General features: G+C 43.6%; 2 protein-coding genes across 2 annotated transcripts in view; both read left to right on the forward strand.

Moving 5' to 3' along the window:
- The window catches only part of LOC125311146 (acylphosphatase-2-like), a 51,382-nt gene extending 39,251 nt beyond the window's left edge, over positions 1 to 12,131 (forward strand). The window contains exons 2-5 of the mRNA XM_048268915.1: positions 3,173 to 3,302; positions 3,772 to 3,788; positions 3,965 to 4,074; positions 11,723 to 12,131. Of these exons, the coding sequence (XP_048124872.1) occupies positions 3,173 to 3,302; positions 3,772 to 3,788; positions 3,965 to 4,074; positions 11,723 to 11,837 (372 nt within the window). The 3' untranslated portion in view covers positions 11,838 to 12,131. The remainder of the gene's footprint in view (positions 1 to 3,172; positions 3,303 to 3,771; positions 3,789 to 3,964; positions 4,075 to 11,722) is intronic.
- A 7,750-nt stretch (positions 12,132 to 19,881) lies between these two features.
- Positions 19,882 to 27,179, forward strand: part of LOC125311282 (spectrin beta chain, non-erythrocytic 1-like) — an 80,948-nt gene continuing 73,650 nt past the window's right edge. Inside the window, 1 exon segment of the mRNA XM_048269179.1 lies at positions 19,882 to 20,023. The gene's annotated coding sequence lies outside the window, so the exon portion shown is untranslated.

Consider the following 27,179-nt stretch of genomic DNA (forward strand, 5'->3'; position numbering starts at 1 on the left):
GTTTATGTTGCATATTCCAATGAGTATTCCCATTGTGCAAGTCATCATAACATACCCAGTTGGCAGCCCCGTAGCAGTGCCCTTTCGTATGTAGATTGTGTGTGTATGTGTGTGTGTGTGTGTGTGTGTGGAGGGGGTGGGGGTTGACAGAGCAGGTGTAGCGAGGAGAAAAAGACAGATAGGAACAGGCAGTGTGTGTACTTTAAGTGCCCTTCTCCTCCATGTGTGTTGGCACAAGTCTTCATGTTTGCATACGTCCTCGTTGTGCCTCTGTGTTTGTTTATTTGTTTGTGTCTTGCCTGTGTGTTGCCACATATTTGTGTGTGTATGTCTGTCCCGTCGGCATGTTTGGTGTGTTTGTGTGTATGTGTGTGTGTGTGTGGGTGCTCTGCTGTGCTGCTGTTGAGATGCCTGTGTCTTCCCAGAGCTAAATCCCAGCAGATGCCGACGGCGCTGGCTATGCCCTTCACAGCTGCGTCAGTTGAACAACTCCCAGCCACCCAGGAATCCGTGCAGAACAGCTGGAGCTGAAACATCCCATCTCTTACTCTAATATTAGATATCTAATCTGACCACACTGAATTCTTTGTCCTTGGACATGGGCCAGGTTCCTAATTTTAAACCCAGACTTTATTTATTTATTTACTTATCTATCTACTCACCAAATGCTCATATTTCATTAACTATTATTGTAGCTGTTTTCACAGTTGCTTCATTAGGCTCGATGGACTCTCTGCCAAACATCTTTAATTGAAAACTAAACAGGACATTTTAGCAGAGAGAGTTTGTGAAGCGTTCTCTCTCTCCGGCTCGTACAAAAGGGCCTTATAATGAGATGTGAAGTGGAGAGCTAAAATTATGGAGGGATGAGGAGTAATTTGAGCATTCTTTTATTTTTGGGAGCCGTTGAGCCTCACTAATTTCTGCCTCCAGGGAAGAACATGCATTAGTGCATCAGATGAACTGAATAACGGACTAGCTGTGTGTTTGTCTGTGTGTGTGTGTATGTGTGTCTACTTGTGCTTGCATGCATTCATGCATGTGGTGGTGCTTCAGTGTATGTGTCCATGTGGGTGCGCTCATGCGTATTCCGGTGATGAAGTGTGCTTGTGCGTGTATTGGTGCATGTGGCAGTCTGTGTGTGTGTGTGTGTTTGAGTCTGCTTTCTGTGTGTGTTTGAGTCTCTGCTTTCTGTGTGTGTTTGCATGACTGTGTGTACGTGCCAGTCACATACTTGTACAGCTGTGTTTGTGTGGGACTAGGCCTATGTGTGTGTGTGTGTGTGTGTGGTGACAGAGCATGCTCCTTGTAGCTGTAATCCCTCGTGGATTAGACAGTGTTTTGCCAGGGTGTCAGTAGGCAGTATGAAAATCTCTCTACTGTGGGCACGTGGTATTTTCCCTAATTGTCTGTTGAAGCTGACCCCTAAGGCCCGAGGAGTCTGACCTCACTAGTCTTCTCCATCAGGCCCCAGGCTTACAACTCAGAACCAGAACTCAGAACCCTCAAATGCCAAGTGCCACAGCAGCAAACAGAGAGCAGATGGAGAGAAGAGATCAGCGGGAGAGGACGAGAGGCTGGCACGGGGGACAGCTACAGCAGACCCACGGTGTCCGCTCTGCCTTTAGCACACACTTACACACTTTTGAGTTATAGCCTTCTTTTTTATAGCCTCTCCATTTTACCATTGCTTTTTCAATTTTACTGTCTAGTTTTTTTAAACAAACAAACTAACAAACAAATAAATAAATGTGGTATATTTTTTCACTTGCATTTTGACCTGCAAGGCAAAACGTGTTATTGAAAGTGTCAGGTAGTCTGAGGTGCCTGCAGGTCTGCCATGTTCTTGGGATCCAAACCAAACATGCACTTCATAATTACGTTTATTTATTTATTTTTTGCTGTGTCAAATTTTTTCAGCGCGATCATGCCTAAAGTAGATAATGTATGCTACTGTATAAGTCACTATATTAATGCTGTAATGGTTGCTGTTGATTCTGCAATACAAACCATAAAAATGGCTGCATGAATATATGAATGAGTGAATTAATGAATGAATGAATAAAAGCTGGAGTATGAAAGCTTTCTAGCAATGAAGGATGCCTGCTTCAAAAGGCTTTACACTCTCTAGTGGACATATAGTGAAGTGCATTTATTTAACATTTTTTAATTTTTTTAATTTAAAGGATACTCAGATGTCTATTTGTACAACTGTCTGTACAGAATCATTGGGTAGAATGTTGGGTAGAAGTAACATAATAAAGGAATTCCTCTTTTTGTGTATGTTCTAGTACTGGGTACCCATTTAGCGCTAAGGGGGTACCCAATTAGTCTAAAACCAACAGAAAGAGTCATGCCTCTCTCTACCCACGACAATGTTACATGGGGGCACATTGGTTATGTCAGAGACTCCATTCTCAGTATTGTTTTTTTTTTTTTTTTTTAGTTTTGCCATAGGTGTTTTACAGATATTTACAAAAATCCACAAGCCTTTCATAACCCAACTAAGTGTAAAAGACATGTAACATACATTATACAAAGACTATTTGAAAATAGTCTCTGTATATTGACCAGTTCTCAGCTGGTCAATATACAAAAAAAACATTATTTGCAAGCTTTTGAGCACTAAAGGACCAAATGTATAGAGTATCCTACACTGTAACTGAAACACAATTGGTCTCCAGTATTCTTTCTCAGATTAATGTTTAGTTATAGTTGGTGTCTGTATTATGATTTCAACAGTATCGGGTTGCGGTCTTACAGTCATACACAGGATAATGACCTGGGTTGAGCAACCTCAAAGACGTCTGCTGTCACAGTTGCTCATTTGACAAAACCTCAATCATGCTGCATATTCACATGTTCTTCCAGAAATGCACAAAGGTATGGCCCATAGTTTTTTATGCCTTTGTTGCAATGTTGTAAGGTTTTTTTTGTTTTTGCAGAAACACAACACAGACTGCAGACGTGCACTAAGACATGACCCACCCAGTACCACTGACCAGCTGACAGTGGAGCTGTTTCTGAACCCATGTCAACAAAATCTGTTCTATAAAAACTGTAGCACATCATCATTGCAAAATGGAAAAAGTTGCTGTATCATCTAGCTTGTTCAGTTTGCCAGAGTGGGTCATTGGTTTCTTGACTGCGTATGTATTTGTCTTAAAAATAGCTCGCAGCCCGTCCAGTGGCAGCTGTAACTGGATACACACCTCTCTCTGCACCTGCACACACTGCGTCGCAGCTCACAATGTCCTCCGACCTGTGCTCCGTAGATTTTGAGATACATGGACACGTTCAAGGTAGGATGTGGGGGAGCTTGTGAACAGTAGCACTTGTGGACGTGTGAACAGGTTGTAATTTGTAATGTAATGGCTGCCATCTTTGCAGTGCTTCTAAATTTAGTCTTCAAAAAAGCATGCAGCTTAGTAACTGTGGAACTCTTGCTGCAGATATCTCATGATATACTGTAGCTCCATTTGAAAATGAAAAATGATCTCACGCCAATGTGTAAACATGCATACATATTCATATGAAGTATTGTCTGCATAAAACTAAAGCAAATGAGCAGGATACCTGTACTGGCTTGATGGTTTAGTTGTTTTGTTTGCATGCTGTTCATTATTCCACAAGTCACTTCGATTTCAAAGAGTATCTTTTATTGTTCATTATCATAATCATTTCTTATATGAGCATGAAATGGATTGTGTGTTATTGTGTGAAATTATTGCATTTGATAACCACTGGCTAAAATGTTTTGTTTTTCATTAGGTGTTTGTTTCCGAATGGTAAGTTGCTTACTGCTGTACCACACATTTTCAACGATTGGATTTAAATTTGGTAGATTTCCTCATAGTTCTTCCTCTCTCCCTCTCTCTCTCTCTCTCTCTCTCTCTCTCTCTCTCGCCCTCCCTCCCTCTTTTGCTCCCTCTCTCTCGCTGTGTGTGTGTGTGTGTGTGTTCAGTACACAGAGAAGGAGGGCCTCAGCCTGGGCTGTGTTGGCTGGGTGAAGAACACCAATAAAGGGACAGTGGTGGGGCAGGTACAGGGGCCCAGAGACAAGGTCAAAGAGATGTGAGTTGTCCCACCTTCTCTAACTGTACTAGCAGCTACACGGTGAATGGACTGTGTTTATGTAGCCTCTACTCCACCGAGCAGAGTACAGAGTAAAAGCACACACACATTCACACAGCGATGGTGTAAGGTGCTAACCAGCACATTGGGGTTTGTTGTTCAGTGCCTTGCTGAAAGGACAGTTTGACAGGGTCAGGAGGAGACGAGTTTTCCAATTACTAAACAACTCCTCTACTTCCTGAGCCACCACCGCCCCATAATAGGAATGGTAAATGTACTGCATTTATACAGCGCTTTTTCCGACTTCTCCGAGTACCCTAAACACTTTCCAATGTCTTGCCTCACATTCACCCATTCACACACACCGATGGCGGAGGCTGCCATGCAAGGCGCCAACCTGCTCATCGGGAGCACTGGGGTTAAGTGTCTCGCTCAAGGACACTTCGACAGGGTCAGGAGGAGTTGGGCTCAAACCGCTCAAACCGGTTTCTGAACGACTCCTCTACCTCCTGAGCCACTGGAGGAATTATATAGGCATAGTTGAGATGAAGATGTTTTTAACTGGTGCTCTTAAGTTGTAGATGCAGATGAGCTACTTACACTTCACACACTAACACACTTAACACCTTCTTAAATTGATTATTGTGTATTTTTTATTCATGCCTTATTTCTGTATTACTCACTATGTAGGCTACAGTGATCATCATCACTGAGAAGGAATTCAATTTACACACCGGAAGGTGCGATTTCCACTTTAGACCAGCAGGTGGCAGTCTTTACCATCCTCTGTAAGAGCTGTACATCTCCTCTGTCCTGTACCATAATACATCCATGCTCTGTACATCTCTTCACACACAACATAGGTTACTGTTAAAAGGGTGATATACTCCCCCCTCCACCCCTTTCATACCAGTTTATACCAGACAGTTTAACTGTTATTTAATCTACACTCATATACGTGATGCATTTCCGTGCACCTTCTTGCAGAAGGTTCAAGGGAAAAAAATCTTGTCAGGGGGAGAAAAATGTCATTGCTCTTTTAGTCTTATTGAGAGATTGCTCTTGTTGTGATGTCTCTAGACTATGAGGGTTACTGTCTGGCGTCACAGGGCTTCTGCCTTGGATGTTGAATCATCCTCTGACTCTCCCTTGTCTGGAGATTGATTTTTATAGCACATTTCTCTGCGCAATGCATCAGGCGTCTCTCGCAGCGATGCCAAAAGAGCTCGCATTCACCCCTGAGAGTTTGTTTCAACTGAGAGCGTTTCTGCGTGATCTATTATGAGAGAGGTGTGTGCTCTCGTCCACGTCCCCTGGGTAAGCTATATCTCACCCACAAATGTGATGAGGTCATTGGCGTGGGGGCGACTGCATCGGATGACATCAGAACTGCTGCAGTTTGATTTTAAGTCCTGGAGGCACCATCGGACGACAGACAGTCAGCGAGAGAGAGAGAGAGACAGAGAGAGAGGGAGCTGAGTATCTATTCTAACATAAGGCCAGACCACAACACAGACAAACCGAGGGAGTATGCAGGCACAAGTGGGTGTGATGCTGCTCAGAGTATGTCTGCAGGTCGCTCAAACGGCAAATATGTGGGCCTGGAGGTCAAACGTTTGTTTTGCTATGCCACAAGAAGATAAGTCAGGAAGCTCATGCAAAACAGGGCGGGAAGGGCCATATTTGCATACATGTTTTGACGGTTTTAAATTAACCCTAACCATTTACACGTTAACGTTTACACTCCTAAACCACAGGCTTTACTGAGACCATATTTGTGTTTTTGTGGATTCTAATGTGGTACAGTTGCAATGCAAAACGGGTATCTCATTGTTATTAATTGTCAAATAATGTTAAAAGTGCGTGTGATTTCAGTGACTGCTATGTTTTAAGTGTTTGATTGTAGCTTAGTTGCTTGTGTACAGATGATTTATGGGATATTAAAAGTCAGTAACTTTCTGTGGCACAAACCAGTGAGCTGTTTAAACAGGACTGTGAACATTTTGGGTTGCGATGTGTTGTACTTGCTGTTGCCAGATTCCACAAAGCCCATATGAAGTGCACATGATATGGCTCCATTCCCAGTCATTAATATACATTTGGTTCATACATTTAGATACATAACATAGTTTTGCCTCATAGAATGCAAAGTATGTCTGTGCCTGAAACTCCATATGGGGTTTATTTTGGCTTTGCTGGTTAGCATGGGAGCTATAATGCTCTGCACTCAAGAGGAAATATAGGAAGTGGCCCCTGCTCATGAAAATGTTAGATTAGATTTATAGCCTTTCTTAGAGCAAAGGACTTCTTCCACACAGAGTGGCCAGACATAGGAGACTCCATGGCCGTCATGGTGCTGATGATGATATTTAAAGCCAACAAGGACACCATAAAGCATACAGTCATTTCCCATGGATCCAGGTCTGGACACGAGTGTTTAGGATCAGCTATCTTCCTTCATATACATTTTTTGTCATATATCCCTTCCTGATTAAGGAAGGTCACTCATTCAATGGTAGTGATGACCTTGTCATTTGTGTATGATGATTTGTTTACAAAGTTGTGCTGTATATGATTAGGTTACAATGGTCCTATGACTTTCTAGATTGCACTATTTAGAGTACAGTATGTTTGCCTGACGGTCCTTACCGCCATATATGTACTGGTACTTTATTGTGGTTATTCTAAACGTTCCTGCACAGTAGATGTGTACCTGGTGGCTGATGAGACACTGCATACCTTTGCAACATTTTATGTGGGAGTAGAGTCATTAATCTCAGGTGATTGTATAGTGGAGAGTTTGCAGAGTGCTATTTTGTAGTCTGTATTAGATTGAACTGGGTCCACTAAAAACAAAGCTACCCTGTGAATTAAGATATGATAGACAAGATAAACATATTGTTTTCCAATACTGTATCTAATAAAGGGATGCAGAACAGAGACAGCTTCATAAGGTAAATGTACAGATAATTTTCCTTTATTAGTGAGCCTAAGAGCTCCGTGTTTATGATGGAAAAGTGAAAACAGTGAACAGGCGGTCACCATAAGCCACAGACAAGTGCATGATTTCTAAGAATGGTCTCTCTCTCTCTCTCTCTTTATCTCTCTGTCTCTCCCCCTCTCTCTTTCTCTCTCTTTCTTTCTCTGAGAAGCCTGCAAAGGCATGCGCATTGCTGGGCAGCAGAGACAGCGCTCGTCCTCAGAGGGGCTGGTTTGTGAGGTTTCTGGGCAGTGAGGCAGCGCATGCTCTTGGAGGGCTGGCGTGTGAGTTTTCTGGGTTTGCTGGCTGGCTGGTGCACTGAGGGAGGCGACCCGTTGCCCACACCAAATCTATTTTAGCAGCGCTGCCACTCTCCCGGGAGCACTCTGACCCACATCACACACACGGGCACCACAGCAGCCCGAGGAGGAGGAGGATGGTAGGAAGATGAGGAGGAGGAGGAGAGGATGTTTAAAGGATGTAGGCCTGGTGACAGGCTAAGAAAATGAGAGAGGGAAAAAGCAGAAAGTGTGTTTATATGTATATATATATGTATGTCTGAGTGCGTGTGTGTGTGTGTGTGTGTGAGAAGGAGGAGGAAGAGAGAGGCAGATAGAGGGGCGAGGACCATTGGAGGGGTGAAGAGTCTTAGGGAAATGTGTTTGTGTGTGTACAGTATGTGTGTGTTTTGTGTGAGTGTATATGTGTTTGCATATGTGTGCATGTATACGTGTGTGTGTGTGTGTGTGTGTGTGAGTGTGAGTGTATGTGTGTGTTGGGCTCCTGTCTTTGTGGCGCAGATGGCCTGGAATCTGGGCTGTAATCCCTCTTAGCCATGTTATAAGTGTGTGTGTGTGTGTGTGTGTGTGTGTGTTAATGCAGTGTGATCATCTATGCACTGGGCAACACTGGCTCTCTGCATGCCCACTACATGCAGTGGTCATGCTGCTTTAATGATTGTTTGGGAGTGACAGTGGAGCATGCACCCTGTCAGAGGGCTTTGTCTGTCTCCCGAAGGTCTCAGAGTCGGCCGATCCATGATATTCTCAGTAGGGGGTGTTTGTCATGCTGTGATTTCAGCTCTGCCGGCTTTGATGGATGGTATTGAGCATCTGCCCCCAAATCTGGAGTGGTGGAGAGTGGGATTCAGTTTGGAGATGCGCTTGGAGGATTTTTTCTCTTTATTGACACTCACACAAAATATCAGGGACTTAAAACAGAATGATTTTCATTTCGGTTCGCTCTGAGAAAAAACAATATTTTTTCTTTCCTGTTCCAGTGTTCCAAGGCCTCTCCTCTAAATGGTAACTGGTTAGAATGTTATAGAAGAACAGTTAATAACGTTCCTTTAAAAATAATATTGTCTTTACAAGTTGAATTATGGCCGGTGCACAATACTATATGCCCCCAACAGCCTTGAACACCTCAAACACTGTGCTTGAATTCAGGCATGGAGCGAGATTTGAAAGTAGGCAAGTAGGCCTACGTAATATAAAAAAATGTCTGATAGCCTAACTTCAGGCACAGAAAATGTCCTTTAAGCCCTATAATAGCCTAACCTATGTGTGGTGCTACCAACTGCACGACATGCCTGTATATATGTTCCTAGTGTCTCTGGTAGCCTATGTTATCTCACACAATGTTTCAGTAATATAGGCTACTTGGAAAAGTCAGATAGTGTTGGATATGAAAATCATTTTTATCAACTAGTAGTTCTAGCCTATTATACAGGGGAGACACTGATTCATAAAATCTGGCTAAATTCACCCTATGGGCAGCTGACTTTCCAAGCCTATGGACTTTTGAATAATATTTAAATAAAGGTTCATTTGAACGATAAATACCGTTATTAACCGGTTATCTGAAATTGAAAATAACATTTTCACTCCGGAACAAGTGAAATTGGTTTTGTTCCCGTTTTCGGTTACGTTCATCCAAAAATTATGTTCGTTTCCGGTTTTCGTTTTTGTTCTTTGAACCGTTTCTAATCCCTGCTAAATATTCTTGTGGAAGGATTTTTTCCCTCCAAATGGTGCCATAGTGATGGTGTTGCTAGGCCGCTGCCCCCTCACTTTATACACACACACACACACACACACGTCATTTGAAGATGTTCACACTTCTACGATTGAGAGTAGGTGGGTGGTATTGTGTGGGTGTTTACACTTGTGCAGATAACTTGGATGAATCAATGCTTTGCACAGTTCTGACACATACTCATGCACATGTACACTGTATGTACAAGCACAGTGTTCCACACACATACACACATACACACACTCATACACACACACACACACATACACACACACTCATACACACAAGCACATTTTTCTCCACTGAATGGATATGCTGATACGGAGATTACAGACACACTCTCACTCACTCTCTATATCTCTCCACACACACACACACACACACACACACACTTCTCATGTGCTTATCCAATCAGTTTGCTGTCATGTGCTTTTAATTTGGGCTAACTCGGTTACACATTCGTTCTCAGAAGGTCCAGTCCAAGCATGAGTAATATTTCTAATCCTTAGGTTGAGATAAAAGAATGTTCTTTGCCTGAAAGCATCTACCACCATTGAAAGGCAGTGCATGCTATACTCTTCCTGTATGAGATTTGTAATGTTTCTGTTGATGCAGAGCTTATTCTTACCACCACTCCTGACCAGCGCTTTATTTACAACATGAAAATAAAAAGGGGATTAACACGCCTGTGCAGTTCTGTGTGACTGTGATCACTAAGCTCCTCAATTGCTAGTAAATCTGCAGCATTGCTGGGCCTGGGCAGCGCCCGATGGGCGATGGCGATGCTATGTATGGGTGGGCAGTAGATGGAGACCTTGCCCTTGGCATTGCCCCTCATGCTCTTGTGCCTCGCCCTCCCTTGTCCCCCCTGCAGCAGCTGTCAGTCATGTCACTGTTGCTGTTGCTGTTGCCATGGCCCTACTGAACTCCCAGCAAGTCTGAGTTGCTGCATGGAGGGGCAGCCACGTGTGTGTGTGTGTGTGTGTGTGTGTGTGTGTGTGTGTGTGTGTGTGTGTGTGTGTGTGTGTGTGTGTGAGTGAGTAACGGTAGTGAGAGCTGATCCTCTGAGTTTGTGCTAATCTACGGGCGGCCGCGGCCGTAATCGTAACCGCACACAGGCTCACAGGGACGAGCCCCGGAGTTGGCTCAGGGCCACTCTGACCTACATGCTGCTGACAGGCCGAGCGTGACCCCTGTGACCCCACCCCGCCCCCGCTGCCACCGCCCACACCACCAGGCTGAAGGCAGCAGGGTGGCAACATCACGGTTGGCAACTGCCTGACTGCCGTGCCCTGCCAGCCTGCCTCCAGCTGTTTTTCTCGCGGTGACTGTAACAGGTTTGATAGCAAACACTGCTGAGCTGAGGTCCAGCTGCAGGAGTTAAAAGGGGCACTGTCCTCTCTAAGAACTGGACATGCAAGCACAGGCGCTCATATGAGGCACAGATATATATATACGAGTCCTTAGTGACTTAGATTCTCTAGAGGAGCCTGCTGTGTCAACAAGCCTACAGTACACGCAAGACTGAACAGTCCTCAGTTGTTTTACATCATGTCAGATCTATAGGAAACCAGCTTGGTTGAATGGTTGAACTTGGTTGAACTGACAATAATGCCTTTTAGTTAAATTATATAGACTTTTATTGCAGTTGTTGATCATTAAGTAACTAACAGTAGAATGATTCTTTAATGAAACTGATGTACTATTTGGTCATGGATAGTTTGGTGTTATGCTGTTTTCTTTATACAATATTTAATCTTTCATTATATAAGGAGTTGATTTCTGTAGTCCTGATGTGTTTTTTTGTTTTGTTTCTCCTTACATAGTTTATACCCAAAATAAACCCATTTGAACTAATGCTAACCCTGCAGGATAGCCATCTGTTTTAGAAAGCGAACATTCATTCTGGCCATCTGGAAGGCCTTGTTTGGACAGTATGAGCTGTTGAAAAAGAAAAGTTAAATTCTCAAGAGAGAAACCACTTCAGGACCTCAGGATTCCTTGCAACTGGTTCATTTGAGGGATGCTAATTTTGGAGATGGAATGTGAGTTCCCAGGTTTTTTTATGTGCTCCGCCTTTTACTCAATTTAAGCGCTTTAACGTTGTCTGATGGCTTCAAATTACCCAGTAATGCCTTGCTTGCATATCTGGTCAGCTTAGTAAAAAGCTGTAAAATGTTGTAAATGGTGAAACCCTCAAAATTAACACAGCATTTTGAAAGAAACAGTGTTTACTCGTACAATAATACCCTTTGTCTCAGCACACAGAATATATCACAGAACGTGAACCATGTTACATAACCTGAATCAGTTCTCAGATGTTACGTGTGAAGAAATTGTACGACAGTTATGCTTTCCAAACAGGATTAAACTTTCAATCTAATAACAACTCCCCGCAGCTCTTCATAATTGCATCATGAAATGTAATAGTCATTCATTATCATTGTATCAAGTACTCCCTTATGAAGGAAGCAAAGCAGTTAAACACTGAATATGAAACCAGACATGGGGGGTGGGGTGGGGTGGGGTTCCAATATGAGCAATGACAGTGTAGCATCCCTGAGTATTCTCATGTTGAATTCTGGGTAAAGTAGTGCATGATCAAGCAACTCAAGTGACTTCTGTCGACAGGAAGGTCTGGCTGAGTAAAGAGGGAAGCCCGAGCAGTCGCATCACCCGTGCAGTCTTCACCAATGAGAAGGACATCCCTCACCTGGAGATGTCTGGCTTTGGCACACGCTACTGAAACACAACAACAGGCACATGCAAATAATTTAATAATTGCATGAAACCCTCAGGCACTGATCAATACTGTTTCATTTAATCAGTAAACATATGTGGTTAAATTGATGTGTATAGTTAGTGGAAAAAAATCTGATTTTTTGTGTGAATTAGTTTCATCCTCCCTAATGGCTGCATTATCCCAGAAAATCTATGACTCTTAATTTGTAGATATTCAATGGAATGCACAAATTGGATTCTGTTTTATACTGTAATATCATTTCTCATTAAAGGGTCAATAAAGTTCTGGTAAACTTCATGCAGACGAGTTTTGGTTTGTACCCAGCTGTGTGACTATATCACTGTGAGATCTGTGTCCTGCAATGATGCCATTTGACTACTCACAAGCAGCAGATATAAACTCATCTGGCCCTCGCATGCGGTCTCTTCTCATAGACTGAGAACACTTAGTAGGACTACAAAACTAGACATGTGCTCACTCTTCTTCTTCTTCAGGTTTTTATGGTGGTTGGCAAACAACGTCTGGTTGCATTATGTGCTCACTCTGGTAAAGAAAAAAACTTTGATTCAAAATGGCTGATGAGAATGTAGCACCTGTGAACATCCTCTGGTTGAATTCTGGGTATTGGTTATTGGTTGACTTTTCTCCACAGGATGGCCTGGTTGAGTACGAAGGGAAGCCCCAGCAGCCGAATCACCCGTGCTGACTTCACCAACGAGAGGGACATCCCTCAGCTAGAGCTGTCTGGCTTCAAAACACGTGCGGCGAAACTTCAGCACTTTATGCAACGCTGAAAGCCTGAGGCACTGGTCATTGCCATATCATTGAATCAGGAAAGATTTGTGGTTAAATTAATGTGTATAGTCTTAAAGAAAATCTGATTTACATGTGAAATTGTTTTAGATTCCGGAATGACTGAATGCTCTCAACATTCTGTCTCAAAATTCTTTCTGTCTTAATGTGTGGATATACAATGGAGTTCACAAATAGGTTTTGATTCTATTTTACATTGTATCACATTTTACATTAATATAATTTCTCATTAAAGCTCTGGTAAAAACAAGATGCTTGGGAGTTGTAGTTTTTTGCCCAGCTGTATGCCTCTGCATTACTGCACTCTTGATTAAGTTCTGTGTCCTGCAGTGATGCTCCTGGCTTCTCTCAGGCAGCAGATGTAAACTCAGTGAGGCTCATGCTTGTGGACAGACTCAAGATGGACGGCACATTTGTCCAGCATCCCTCCAGCTTTCAGCACCACCGTTTCCATGGTATCCATTCCACACTCCATGAAAGCAAACAGTAAGAGGTAGAAAATAGCCAATTCCTTTCCTCTAGTCATAAAAATGTCAACATATTATTGTAGTTCCCTGTGCATAGTTTTGTAGTATGACTCATTTGACGTTGTCTTTGAGAAGAATACTCTGTAATGATCTATGTGTATAAAGATATCCGAGCATTCTGTAACACACGTCACACAATACAGTATCATAATCCCTCCACCCAACCCCCATACCCCAACCATAGATCATCCTCATCCATCTGAATGGCGCTGTGCTCGTTATATTTATCCTGTAACTACACTGTAACACCACTGGTTACTCTCTTCATTGTGAAACACTTTTGGTATCTAGATAAAGTGCTTAATTAATTGCCACCCTACCAGCCAATCAGAAAATAGTATTTCTTGTCTCTGGGGGATAAATAAATGTAATGTATTGTTGTAGTTGTAAAGATCCCAAAGTGTTGACCCCAGGCTGGCTAGTAAAAACAGTGTTGGCCGTTTGTGTTGGCACCTTTACTGCTCTACTGCTCTGCCCCTTCACCTCTGCCCTACCCTCATCCTTACCCAGCAATGGGGATGCTGTGCCATGCAGTCTCTGGGATTGGCAGCATCCAGGCCCTCAGCCACTCATCGTCACTTCCTGGGGCGGGGGGGTCAGGTGACCTCGGAGCTACGAAGCTCCTCCCAGCCCCCAGCAGGCAGTGGGGTAAATCTGTGTGTTGGCAGAGCCCAATCCGCTTAGCTGCCAGAGAGAGACGTGATTAGTGCCTGGGCTTAAGATCTCTCGAGCAGAGGCAACTCAATTACGGCAGGTCGCAGGTGGGAGAGAACAGAATGGAACAGAACAAACGACAGGAGCGCGGTCCAGAGTGGTGACTGACTGTGGCGTAGGTCAAGCGGCCGGCTGAGGTTACACGACCTCATCTCACATGACCGTGTGAAGAAGATGCTTAATGATACACTGATAAACATAGCAGCCCTGCTGGAGTGTGTGGTTATATAAAGCCCACCTGTTGTGTCTCCTTGTGTGTGTGTGTGTGTGTGTGTGTGTGTGTGTGTGTGTGTGTGCACCTTTAGGGTAGAAAGTGGATCTTTGACCACAAGGATCACAGTAACACTTAAAGTGAGCTGCTTGACAGGCTAATCCCATTTCCTACACTTGACAATGAGGCTGGGGGAATAATTGGGGTCACTGTAAGTGTTAAGTCCACACAGATGACCAGTTAACCTTTTACAGTGGACAGTAGGGAAAAAACACAAGACACACAGGTTGTAACAGCTATCAACACTCTCACGCCATAGATATATTCTCAAAACAGTTCGGACCAAAGAGTGACTGTGTTAGGCCAACACAGATGACCACTTAACTTTTTATAGTGGACAGCAGGAAAAAAGAGACACACAGGTTGTTACAGCTGTCAAACTTCTCATGCCATAGACGTATTCTCAAGACATTCTGACCAAAGAGTATTCTAGAATCTTTGGTTCTGACCATTTCAAGAACCCTCTCCCAGTTCTCTCACTTCATCCACTTCTCCATCAGCCTCACAGTGAGTTAACAATCAAGCAATCATACTAGCAAACAAAGACTAATGTTTTTAGAGTTAAGCAATGTGACAAGTGAGTGTGGGGTTGGTAAAGGATCATAGAATCATCTATTCAGTCTGTGCTCCAAATATAGTTACACATTCAGCATTAAGTGTTTCCATGCAACACACTCTGGATCCAATTTGAATGAGATGTTGATATACAATTTAGTGGATAAATGTATCACAAACATCCAAATGGTATTGACACAGGATAGCCCCACTTATGGGATTTTCATTGTGCCCCCCACAGATTAAAGGCAATAATGTGTAAGGGTACCAACAAATTCAGCCATGACCGTATATCTAAAGTTGTATATTATATATAACTTATGTAGCCTTGATGCTTATTGCTGTTGTTTTGAGTTGATGGTGGTGGTGTTGCTGTGTATGAGTGTGATGGTGGTGGTGTTGCTGTGTGTGAGTGTGATGGTGGTTGTGTTGCTGTGTTTGAGTGTGATGGTGTTGCTGTGTGTGAGTGTGATGGTGGTGGTGTTGCTGTGTGTGAGTGTGATGGTGGTTGTGTTGCTGTGTTTGAGTGTGATGGTGTTGCTGTGTGTGAGTGTGATGGTGGTGGTGTTGCTGTGTGTGAGTGTGATGGTGGTGGTGATGCTGTGTGTTAGTGTGATGGTGGTGGTGATGCTGTGTGTGAGTGTGATGATGGTGTTGCTGTGTGTTAGTGTGGTGATAGTGGTGTTGTTGTGTGTGAGTGTGAGTGTGTTGGTGGTGATTGTGAGTGTGTTGGTGATTGTGGGGGGCAGTGTTGGTCATGGCATGTCCGTGTCTGAATGAAAAGGGGAGTGAGGGGGCCAGTCCCCCCCTTCCTGTCCTCTTCACGGCTGAGCTGCGTTCCCATGCCAGGAGTTCTCTCCCAGCACAGCACAGCACAGCGCCGTCCACTCCACTCGGCCCCCACACGGGACGAGCCCTGTAGACCAGAGAGGCCAGAGCCAAACTGTACTGCACACCAGGATTTATCTCCTCCATGTTGAAAAGGAAAAAGGCCATACACTGCCAACCAACCTCTAAGCCAAATGCCAGTGCTGTTTCTGCTGCTGCTGCCGCTTATGTAACCTTCACAAATCCCATTGACTGCATGACGCCCACTGCCTTTGTCTTTCTAATGGGCTCTGTTTATTTTTTTTTTTCTAAAACCCAAGTGGTGGAGTTGCCATGCGAATGAGAAGCCCAGTGTCTTGGTGGTGTTAGTGACTATGACTGGACTGTGTGTTAGGCTGCTGGACCAGGCAGCTTAAGATACTAGTGAAGAGCGATGCCGTGGGATGGTCAAAGAGGTGCAGACACATTCATCATCAGGATGTAAAGGGTAACATTGCTTTGGGTGTCTAGGCTACAGTGTGAAAACATCAGTGCCCACCCCCAAATAATCAAAACCGGCCAATGCAAACCCCCCAATAATCACATCATGATGAATGAAACTGTTATAGAGCATGATGAAGTGCCCCCGCCCTCCCTCCACACACACACTCACACATACACACACACAATGTACAACTGAAGTTCAAGTTTCACAGCCATTTGTTTGAGAATGCGTGCTTGCATGAAACAATTTGTTTCCATGACTGAACACTTACTCTCTGTAGTTTATGATTTGATGTTGACGTTCATTGTTTAGCTGGTGACTGCAGTGCCATATCGAAATAGGATCCAGAAGGTCTATACAGATAAGACATTTTTGATAGTGATGTGAGAAAAAATAACAACCCATATCAATTTCCTTTAGAGGGAAGATAAACGTCATCCTGTGGGTGCGCTGCCTTTTCATTCTATCTCGTTTTGTTTCATTGTGCGGCCCATTTCATGGTGCTGCGCCCACTCTTTTCATTGTTCGTTTGCACAGGTCAAAGGTCACACCCACATTTTGGGTGTGACCTTTGACCTGTACAGCCAAAATGTAGTATGTACTGTAAGCATTTAGCAATGCGATTCATTCTACTTAGAAAATCATGCCATCTCCCCCTCAGAAAAAAATCTCTCAGTAACTCTTCAAACTCTGCTGTTTGGCAGAGGAGACGTGAGGATGCTGTTGCTAAACTCATGATTTGTGTCGACTCGAAGGTCATCACGTCTCCAGCGGCGCCGGAGCCTTTCAACTCTCAGCCAAGGTGTCCAGATGAGACACACATGTAGGTCTGCATCAACCCCGCCCCCATTCTACACGTCTGCATACCTGCCTGCCACCTCCGCAGCAACTCAGAGTGATTGCATTCACCTGCTGCTGCCTGTGATCCCTGGATGGTGGCCAAGCCTCAGGAGGTGAGAGAGAGAGAAAGAGATATAGAAATATAACGTGTGAGAGCACTAGAAAAAAATAGATGGATTGACAGAGATGGAGATAAAATGAGTGGATGTGTGAGTATATGAGAGAAAGAGAAAGAGAGAGGGAGGAAGAGAGCGAGAGGGAGGGAGGGAGGCAGCGAGCCCAGTTGAACTCAGCCCGCCTACTCTATTCAGTGTGAGGTGCCGAGCGTCTGAAATCAGGCATGGAATCAACCCCCCCTCCTCCTTCTCTCATCTCCCAGTTCCACGGTAACAGTGAGAGGGACTGTTACCAGTGTCCATGGTAACCACTCGGTGCAGACTTTATCTAAGGGTCTGGAAAGAACAAAGCTCACAGATGCCTTTTTCATTTGGCCCAGGCTGTCCCAGTGACCAGCACAAAGAGCCTTTACAGTGCACGCACACGGGAGATGGGACTCTCGCCTGGCCACTATACTGGGACAACTCAAACTTCTCTCTCTCTGTCACTCACTCTCTCTCTCTCTCTCTCTCTTACACACACACACACACACAGACACACACATACCATTGGGGACCGGCCAGCACCCACACTACTCACAGTAGGACACCTTGTGTGAAAGAGATTTAAAAAAGGACCATGTTAAAGGGATGTTAAAGCAACATACTGTAGCTCATTTCTATTTACTTTTTTCAGGCAGAGCCTAAGAATGCATATTGATGCATTCTTAGCTGTCTGTTTGTCACAGTTGTGCTGATAATGGTCAGATGATTTTTTTATTTAGCACACAGAGCATTCTAATCTCCACCACATGCATTCAAAGTATACCAGAGCTACAGTAAGCACAGTAATCATCGGTAACAGCACTATCCCCGCACTATGCGGTCACCTTTGCACATGTATTTGCATACAGTGAGGCAAGCCACCCACAACTCTTCACCTGGAGTATGTTCTCAAAGAGGGCTGTTGCTAGGCAACCTAAAGAGTTGTGAGAGAACTCCAACTCTCAAATGACAAGAGAGCCAGTTTGCAGCCGTGGTGTTCCATGTTAGTATGTGGGTGTTGATAATGTCAAGAGAAGCTATGTGGTATGACAAGGACAAACGATTATCCTTGTTTGTGTTTTTATTGATTCACTTCAAACAAGGAAATTTTTAATTGGCAGTAGAGCAGCATGTATTGTTGATTTGGTCACTTTTAGCAAGTCATCTGTAGGCTATAAGTCTATATACAAAACATTGAAGACAAATCAAGACAAATGTCATGGTACAAGCCTATATCCCAGTAAAGACTGAATTCTTTTCTCACTTATCTTTGAATCACTTTCAGCTCTTCAGAAGAAAAAGTCCCTGTGTCTCTACATATTCCTTCTACTTTTATTGGAGTTTGGCTACTCTGACACAAGAATGCCTAGTGTACAGCAACAAGTTGACCTCTCACCTTTTAGAGGGTGTCATCTCAAAACAAACATGTCTGTGCAGTGGGAAAACTGTAGTTCCTAGTGGTATATATAGTAACATTCATCATTCCTGTTTTTAACCTGTGAATTTTAACATGCCTGGATAGCCATCTAGTCCACGGGTTAGGCATGGGTTAAGGTTAGGGTTAGGGTGGCAGCGCTGCCCGGAAGACGACGTTGGGGGCTTAAAACACCATCGAGCGTGAAACATTCCTGATATTGGCTTTGCCATGACTGAAGATGTGATGGGAGAAGCCTACTGTTGGTTATAAAAACTAGTAATTCAACCTGACCCCACGTCTTTCACACACACATTGTTAAATCATCTGATTCTTGGGGCCCAGAAGTCAGAGACAGAGGCTGGCTCCCAGGAGCACATAGAAAATGTCTTCCAAGCTATTTCTCGTGGAGAGTCTGATGAGTGTGGATATGCTTGTCAGTATGAATCCAGGGTGTACAGAGCCAACATATTACCAGGCCGTTTCTCTGCTGTCTTAACAATAACCCCTGACTCTGGCTGATACCACTGCTGTTGCCTTGTTGCTTTGCCCAACACAGCAGGCGTTCAGGTTCAAGCAGCTGTACCCCTGCAGGAAGCAGCATATTCAAGGGATTTTCCTTTCAGTGGTAAATCAAACCTTTGGTAAATCACTGATGGAGTCCAACAGCTCTCTGGTAGGATGAAACGAATGACTGAGGTAATGGCGAAGATGATACCATGAGAATGACGAAATCATGACTGATTTATAAATAGAGTATTGGCTATCTGCTCATTTCTAATGATACACGATGTTAGAGGGGTAGGCTAGTGCATACAGGTTATGGTTAACATGTATTCATTCAGGAAACACTTTTATCCAAAGCAAAATAAGGTGAATTTGTAATCGTATAACATGACACAGACCTTCCTGGTTTCAAACAGAGCTTACAGAGAGAACAGTTTTACTGTTTTTTCCAGAGATTTATTGAGAGGCGTTTTTCTATGCATCTACACACTGTGATAAGAGCTGACTCTCAACAGTTATGACGACTACTTATCCTGTAGGCCTACTGTAGGCTACTTTGAGCTGTAGGATGGGTATCTTCAAGGATACAGTGTTTTTTAAGAAGTGTAGGATGGCAAAGTCTATGAAAATATCAACATTGATGCTGCCTTCCTCTCAGATATTGTCTGGGGAGTTTTTTTCCCCTCAGTCAGGACTCAGGTCTTATGGGATGCATCACCCATCATTCCCTTGGCCTAAGTATCTGTAAAGCTTACCACTTTTTAGATTAAACACACAACCTGATATGCGATCCATCGTTTTCAAACTTTCAGACATCATAGACTGCGCTATTCCACACATATTGTGAGTTTCTAAAGAGTGTTTTTTCATCAGAGGCTTGCATTTTAGCGCGCTCGCTCACTGCTGTATGTTGTCAGTCGAACTCTCCGCCCCTCGGTAAAATTGGGCTGCAGTAGCCAGCGCTGTCGTTGGTCGGGAGCGAGAGAGGGAGGGAGAGAGACGGTGCGGATTTCTGCAGCGCGATCTTGCGTTCTCGTCCAGCCTCTGACTTCAGTCTTGGTCTCTTTGCGGTGACGATTGCTCTGTCCCTTCGCTGGTAAGTTCTATTCAAAATATTTGACTACCTACGTTTATGCCTTGAATGAAGTGAGTCAGAGCCTGTAGTCAATCGTGAAAGCCACCGATGGATTAAACGACCCAAGCAGCAGCACTGTTAACGTTCTTGCTGCAACATCTTGCTAAAACTGCCTTCATCGCATCTTCGGTAGTTTTTGCAGCTCGGTCACAAAAGTGAATCAGGACGTGAGCCGTATTATCACATTGTGTTATTAGGCTACGTGTAGCTTTAAAACCGGCTATACGAGCAGCATTTTGGTGGTTTGTTCTGTTTTTTTTCTGTCTTGGATTGGATCTTATCTGCAGTGTTGAGCCATAGCCAGCATGGATCTTGCACATTTTCCTTCAGTGATAGCCAACGCCATGACAACATGGACGTCTATAGTACAGGTACGGGATAACGGTACAGTGTAGCACGCTACTGGGATACAGGCGTGGTCCTTGTAATAAAGTAACATTTAGGCTAGCGATGAACCCAGTTTTGTCGTGATTTATGTTGCCGCCGCACAGGTGCTCATAATATGCGTACCAGACCGGAGAAAAGGAGAGATTGGCAGTCTCTTTTCCAGACTAGGCTATACCTGTAACCTTAATTATGTAATCAAATAAGCGCATGCACTGTCATTGACGTGAATGCCCTCTGTGTCAACGGAGCTCAGAGCACGACGGTTTTCATGAGTTGGCGTTAATGTCACGAAATGACAATTTTGTGATATCTGCAGGTTTCACACAAAGATTTCACACTTTACTAAAAGAAATGGCCACAATTAGATGCAAAGTGTTACATTATGAAGACTCAGAAGTCAGAACCACGACAATGCAACTCACCTAGAAACGGAAGTCCCCTAGATGATGATGGTGGACTACTTTCGAGAATCATCTGTGCTGTCCCAGAGGAAGACAAGAATCGTGGAGACCCCGCAGCTAATTTAGTCTTCAAAATGCGATCATTCAGCAATCAGCTCTTTCAGACATAGGCTACTGTTGACATATTTCAAGACGGAATTTACACTTTTGTTATCTTTCTGTGGCGCATGTGACGGTGATCGGGGCCTATTGCACCTGAATGGTGCGTAGTTTTCACTTATGCTGGCAAGTTTCTGATGGCCTAATAGACATTACAAAATGCTGTAAAACAGTTTAATCATCTGTCCATAACAATTTCCACAAATCGTTGTCTATGTAATTGTCATCTAATGAAGACATTACTTTTCACTACAGTAGTCCGTAGCCTAATGCAATGACATAAGGTGTTGTCCTGCTACTTGTCAGAACTCAAGTTCAGGGTTCATTCCTGTTTCACTGTTGGGATACACTGGGGCTTAGCCTGCTAGTCATCAGATGTGCTACATTATTCTCAATATGAGTTCTGATGTGCCTTGTGTTCTGCAATTGAATTTCTTGTTTTGTCCATTGTCATCCTCATAAAATGTATCATTTTTTTTACTGTTCTGACCAGGGATGGCCTCTTTCACTGGCTCTCTCTGGTGTTAGCATGAATGGCCAGGCCTTTTTGTTGTTCACTGACCGGGGAGAGCACCAACCCAGTGGTTGTGCCGACAAAGCAATTAACAGAGAGAGAGAGAGAAAGAAAGAAAGAAAGAAAGAGAGAGAGAGAGCTCTAATTGTTTCCCAGGAGATTCCTTTGGTTAGTCTCCCACACCACTGAGTTTGTGATCTGGATGCGGAGGGTGTTGCGCTCTGGCTTGTGTCGCAGTCGCTTGCTGAGCCCAGTAGAGGAGCTTGCAGTGCTGCCAGAGCCTCTGCGGCCCAGTGTGCTGGTGGCAGGTGATGTCTATTTTCAGGAATGAGGCCAGGCGAGAGAAAGAACTTGTTTTCAGTGTCCTTCCTCTCTCTGTTCCTCGCCCCTCAGCATGGAGGAGACTGCTCATGGCTGCTCCTGTTTGAGTTTGTAATACTTGTGACACTTTTGACACAACTAAAATGTGAATGTGTTCACTTTGTGGAAACAAACTGAGCTCCACCTCAAAATTCATAACACAAGGATATTATTTATTGATCATAGGCAAGACAGTCACAGAGAAGGCAGTGTATGCAAATGCGCACACACACACACACACACACACACACACATATATATATTCACATATATATATATATATATATATATATATATATATATATATATATATATATATATATATATATATAACTATATTAAACATGTTAATCAAGTTAAACTGATTAAACATCTGACTGGACTTTTGGATGGATTGAAAGGGAAAAGATCATTGAGGAAAAGGAGGAATGTTTAACACTGGGCCCTAGTTTAAAATGATTGGCAAAGTCTAAGGTCTAACTAAAGCCTGTTTAATAACTATGCAAAATTTATTTGCAAATTTAATGCCATGATAAAGATCCTAAGCACAGACAGTGGTGGGTCAGCTAAAAGCTGCCGAACGACACATGATGCCATTAGTTCATGCACAAGAATTTTGCTCATAGACTGACTTTGCACTTTGCCCATTTCAATTAGGGCCCCCTGACTCAGATGGTGTTGGCCGCCTGAGCCTCTGGTGCAGTGGTGATCAATCACTCCCCAGTCAGACAGAGCCCTGCCATTCTGTACCCATTTGGAACTGAGGGCATCCTGTTAATGTCAGTCTTGGCTACGTGGTCAGACCTGGTCTTGCTGGTGGAAGCTGGCGCGTACATGCACTCTATACCCCCAAAAGCCTGGCGCTGACAATTGTTGATCTTGCTGCCCGTGCTGTGGTTGCACTTGATGTATTCATTCATGGCTCCATGGCTGAGTGGATCTGCTGACCACAGTCGCGTTTCATAGTGGGACATTCATTACATCCAGGAAATGGTGGGTGTTTGAGTCCCATTTGAGTGGGTCGGTGAGGGGGTGGGGTGGGGTTGCGGGGCGTGGGAAGCTTTGGGATTTTGCCAGGAGAGAGTAAGTGGAACAGTGCGACAGAAGCGGCTGCTCTCATTGCCTCACGGCAGAGCAGAGCTAAATATAGGCTAGTGTGCAGCGCTCAGCGGAAGATATCCCAGCATCGCTTCAACTCCATTTCACTCTGTTTCTGCTCTTAAACATCAGCCTGTGGTCCAGCCAGGACCTTGTCACCCCTATTTGTGTGTGTGTGTGTGTGTGGGTGTGTGTATGGGTTGAGCTTCCATCATGACACAACACATGGAGATGTTATCAGTTGTTTTATTAAGTGTCTTCATCCTTTCTTGTTGTTTTGAGAGCTAACATTTTGTTTACGTCTTTCTAGCGTTCTCTCTCCTTCATTCTGCCTCTCCCTCACATACTCATCTCACTCCCTTCTTGGAGATGTCATTATTTTGCTCTCTGTTTACCTGCCTCGCCTCTCTGCAGATAGTAAAGGCATGTTTGAAATGTCCAGCATCGATTCTGTCCATTCTCACTATGAGCGGCCTGTATGCCCCTGGACATTCAGTAAAGCAAAGTTATCATTAGCCTCTTGGGTCTTGCATTTGTTTAGTGTGACAGCACTCCAAACAACTGGCTTTGATACTTCGCAGTGGGCCAGTCTAGAGTCTATCGCAGTAGGTCAGGACGGCTCCCATCTTAATTTGTATGTTTGAGCCTTTGCTCTCACAAACCTGGCTTGACACAAAGTCCATTAACTTTGATTATTTAAGGGAGACTCACTAATTTGCTGGTGTCGGTCAAGCTGTTTAGTTACTGCATACAGGAGTGCAGGTTTAAATCGGCAGAAATACTCACATGCTGCTAATGCTACAGGTTCTCAAAGGGCATGTTTACACTGCAAAGCGGAATGGAAGGTAGGTTGAGCTTAATGCTGTCATTCAGTGAACTTTAATATGATTTCATTGGCCTGTGCTGGTCTGGGTCTGTAGAAACACTCATAATATACTAATGCAAAAAGTTCTCATCTCCAAAAGAGGAGTTTCCTCATGGTTCGCTTGCTGTCCAGTGGAAGGGACCACTGGTGACTTTGTGTGTGTGTCTGTTTCCTATTGTTATGCTCAAACTCTGAAGGGGGCGAGTGTGTGAGTGTGTCTCCTCCTTTCACATGTGAGACCCACAGTTTCTTGACACAGACTCAAAACGCCACCGTGACCTTCTTGAGGATTAGTGTAATTGAATTTTCCTATGGCTGAAGGCGTGTCTGCCTCCGACTGCCTGCATGAGCGTGGCTGGCTGGAACGCTCCTGGTTCATGAACTCGTATTGTTTTACTTTGGTGGAGGAAGAGGAGGAGGTGGTGGTGAGTTGTTCAGTGTTTCCCCTACAATGTATTCATCAGCGGCGCAGCGCCGCTCCTGGAATTCAAGCGCCACTGCAAAAAGAGTTGCCTAATTAAAAAAAATAAATAGATGCAAGTGGACTTCAATAACAGCTGCCATTCGTTCAGGTTTCATGTCAACAAATAATAGTAGGCTAACGTTGAAGGCGCAGTCAGGGATTCCACAGGAGATCACGCTTGTTTGTGTTTATGTTTAAGTTTATTAGCAGATGCAATTTTGTGCAAAAAAACGTAGCCTACATTATGTTAACCAGGGAACCAAATTAAACACGCCAGCGAGATAGCTCGCCCCTACCTTCAGTAGCCTATTCCCAGATAAATCCACGCATTGTTTAGTTTTTGTTTGTGATACAGGCAATGCTTTCAAGCCCTGTGTTGCTAACATACCTAGGCTGTGAAACTAAGGTCTAGCTAGCCTATTGGTGGGTTTAATTGAATTTGAGTAATAGGATGCGCAAGCATTTACATCTGAGATAGTTTGTAATTCCTGTAGAGCTCATCAAAATTATAGATATGATACAAGATACTTATCTGCTATAATCCAAGTGAATTTTCTTCGAATTTTTGACCATTTATTTTACCAAATGACATGGGAAACATAATTCATTTCATCCACATATTCTTATGCACCATGCACAACAACGCTACTAAGTTAGCTTAAAACCGTGAGAATCAAGCCAGCGTCACGGGCCGTCACGGCATTAAAGTGACAGGCACTCAATTTGACTTGCACAGCACCAATACAGTGTAATGGCATGAAAGAGAAGTCTATATAGTTTATACAGTGCTGTAACTTCTATAAAGTTAAGACACCCATGCTGAAATTGACTAAAGGGAGGAATAAAAACATATTTTGCCTTTTGTCTTAATGCCTTAATTAAAAAAAAAAAAAAGGACATCAATTATTTTTAATGCATCATGTATAAGTAAATAAATACATTATATATAAATGTCTTAACTTATGCACAGCACTGTATATTCTAAATAGTAATAGTTTGTACAGTGGCCTACAGTGTACAGTTGTACAGTGGCTAATACTAATAATGTAAATGAAAAAGGTGAAAGAAAAACATGAATAATCCTGTTCAAGTACTGCAATAATCATGCTTGTGTTGATGGTTATGTCATAATTTGTAACTCAATCTGTCCATTTCTTTCACAAAATCCACCAGAAGTCACAATTTAAGGAGTCATTTTTTCAAATGTTTATCTTTTTTTTGGGGGCTTCCCTACGATCAACAGCACCGCTGCTGGAAAAAATTCAAGGGGAAACACTGGTTGTTCATACAAAATAAATGTCTGCAAATTTGTCAGAAATCCCCCAACTTTGCTTCATGAGGACAACCTCAGGTCAGCTTCAAAAAACAGCCTGAGCACCTACTGTATGATTTAAAGTGCAGAGGAAAGCTTTGTAACACTTCCCACAGTGTACTTGATATCTGTCTTTGAAACCAGGGCAAATTTAGGCCAAATACATTGAGAAACACACACTTGTGTGATCTTTTGCCTGCGTTTTCCAAAACCCAATTTGATTTGATCCACTGCCCTCTCCAAGTTGCTGCGTGGGAGCTCTGCATGCCAAGTCAATACAGTGTTGTGTCTGAAAGTGGGAGATTAAGGTCAGCAATTAGCAATAATAAGCAATTAATTCTCTTTGAAGGAGAACTGTGATGCCTCCTCCCAACATTGACTGAATTTGTAATGGCTTAAGTTGTTTACATCAGCACAGGCTTTGTCTTACATTATGAAACGTGTTCATTAGTCGAGCACCGGTATGTACACTAATCTCAAGGCCATTTGCAGCAGAGCAAAGAATGGATGACGTAGACCCAATATTTGCGGAATCAGTCCTCTCTTGATACCTTATGCTAGCCTGGAAAATCCAGACCCTGATAGTCTAGAAAGATTAAGGGTCTGGCCAAGAACAATGTAATGGCCCAACTCGAGGGGCGGCAACATGCATGTATTTAAAAATCTCACTGCACGCAATTGGATAACACTAGACAATGTTTACTTTGAATGATTTCGGACTTCGACGCAATCGGATAACACTACGACCAATGTGTACTGTCCTCCAACGTTGCAGTGCTGTCTTCATAAGTTTAGCTGGTTCCCCAGAATGTTGGGGTAAAAGTAACGTGCATCATTGCTCCTTGCCAGAGTTTCTGGCAGAGACAATTCCATTGTGCTCTCGCGAGAACTCTGGATTTCCAGGGTAACCTTATGCTTCGCTGCTATCCAACGTGCCAGTTCTGTCTTCCATTATAGTTCAGGATTAGATCTGAGGTCATGTGTTTTTGTGTTGGTTAATGATAAGGCCTTAGCACTATTTCGAGCTTTGGCATCCCAAGTAGTACAGAGGGCTTATCGCTGCTGAGAAGAGTGTGGTGTGGTGTGCTGCTGACATGACTTTGTGCTGGACCTCATCTGAGTCTCCTGTCTTAAATGTGTCTCATCAACTCATGCTGAGGCATAGGGTATATAGGAGTCTCTCGTCAGGGGTTTAATTCCATGGCTCTGTGTGTGTGTGTCCAAAGTATCTTGGTCGTCTGAACTTTGTTTTCTAGGCTTAGTAATGAAAGAGTTGCAATTAAACTGATTGTCGACCATAATGCTGACACAAGGACGGGATTTTTCATTATTTGTAACAATAAGAACCGTTCTGCCTCAGTGGACCACAGCCTCTGTGTGTGTGTGTGCGCGCGCATGTGTGTGTGTGTGTGTGTTTGCGTATGAGTGCGCGTGCGTACGAGTGTGTGTGTGTGTGTGTGTGTGTGTGTGTGTGTGTGTGCATGTGTGTGTGTGTGTGTTTGCGTATGAGTATATGTGTGTGCGTGTGGGTGTGGGAGACTTGTTTGTCAGGGCTATA

The sequence above is a fragment of the Alosa alosa genome, chromosome 18, assembly GCF_017589495.1.
Source record: "Alosa alosa isolate M-15738 ecotype Scorff River chromosome 18, AALO_Geno_1.1, whole genome shotgun sequence".
Lineage (NCBI taxonomy): Eukaryota > Metazoa > Chordata > Actinopteri > Clupeiformes > Clupeidae > Alosa > Alosa alosa.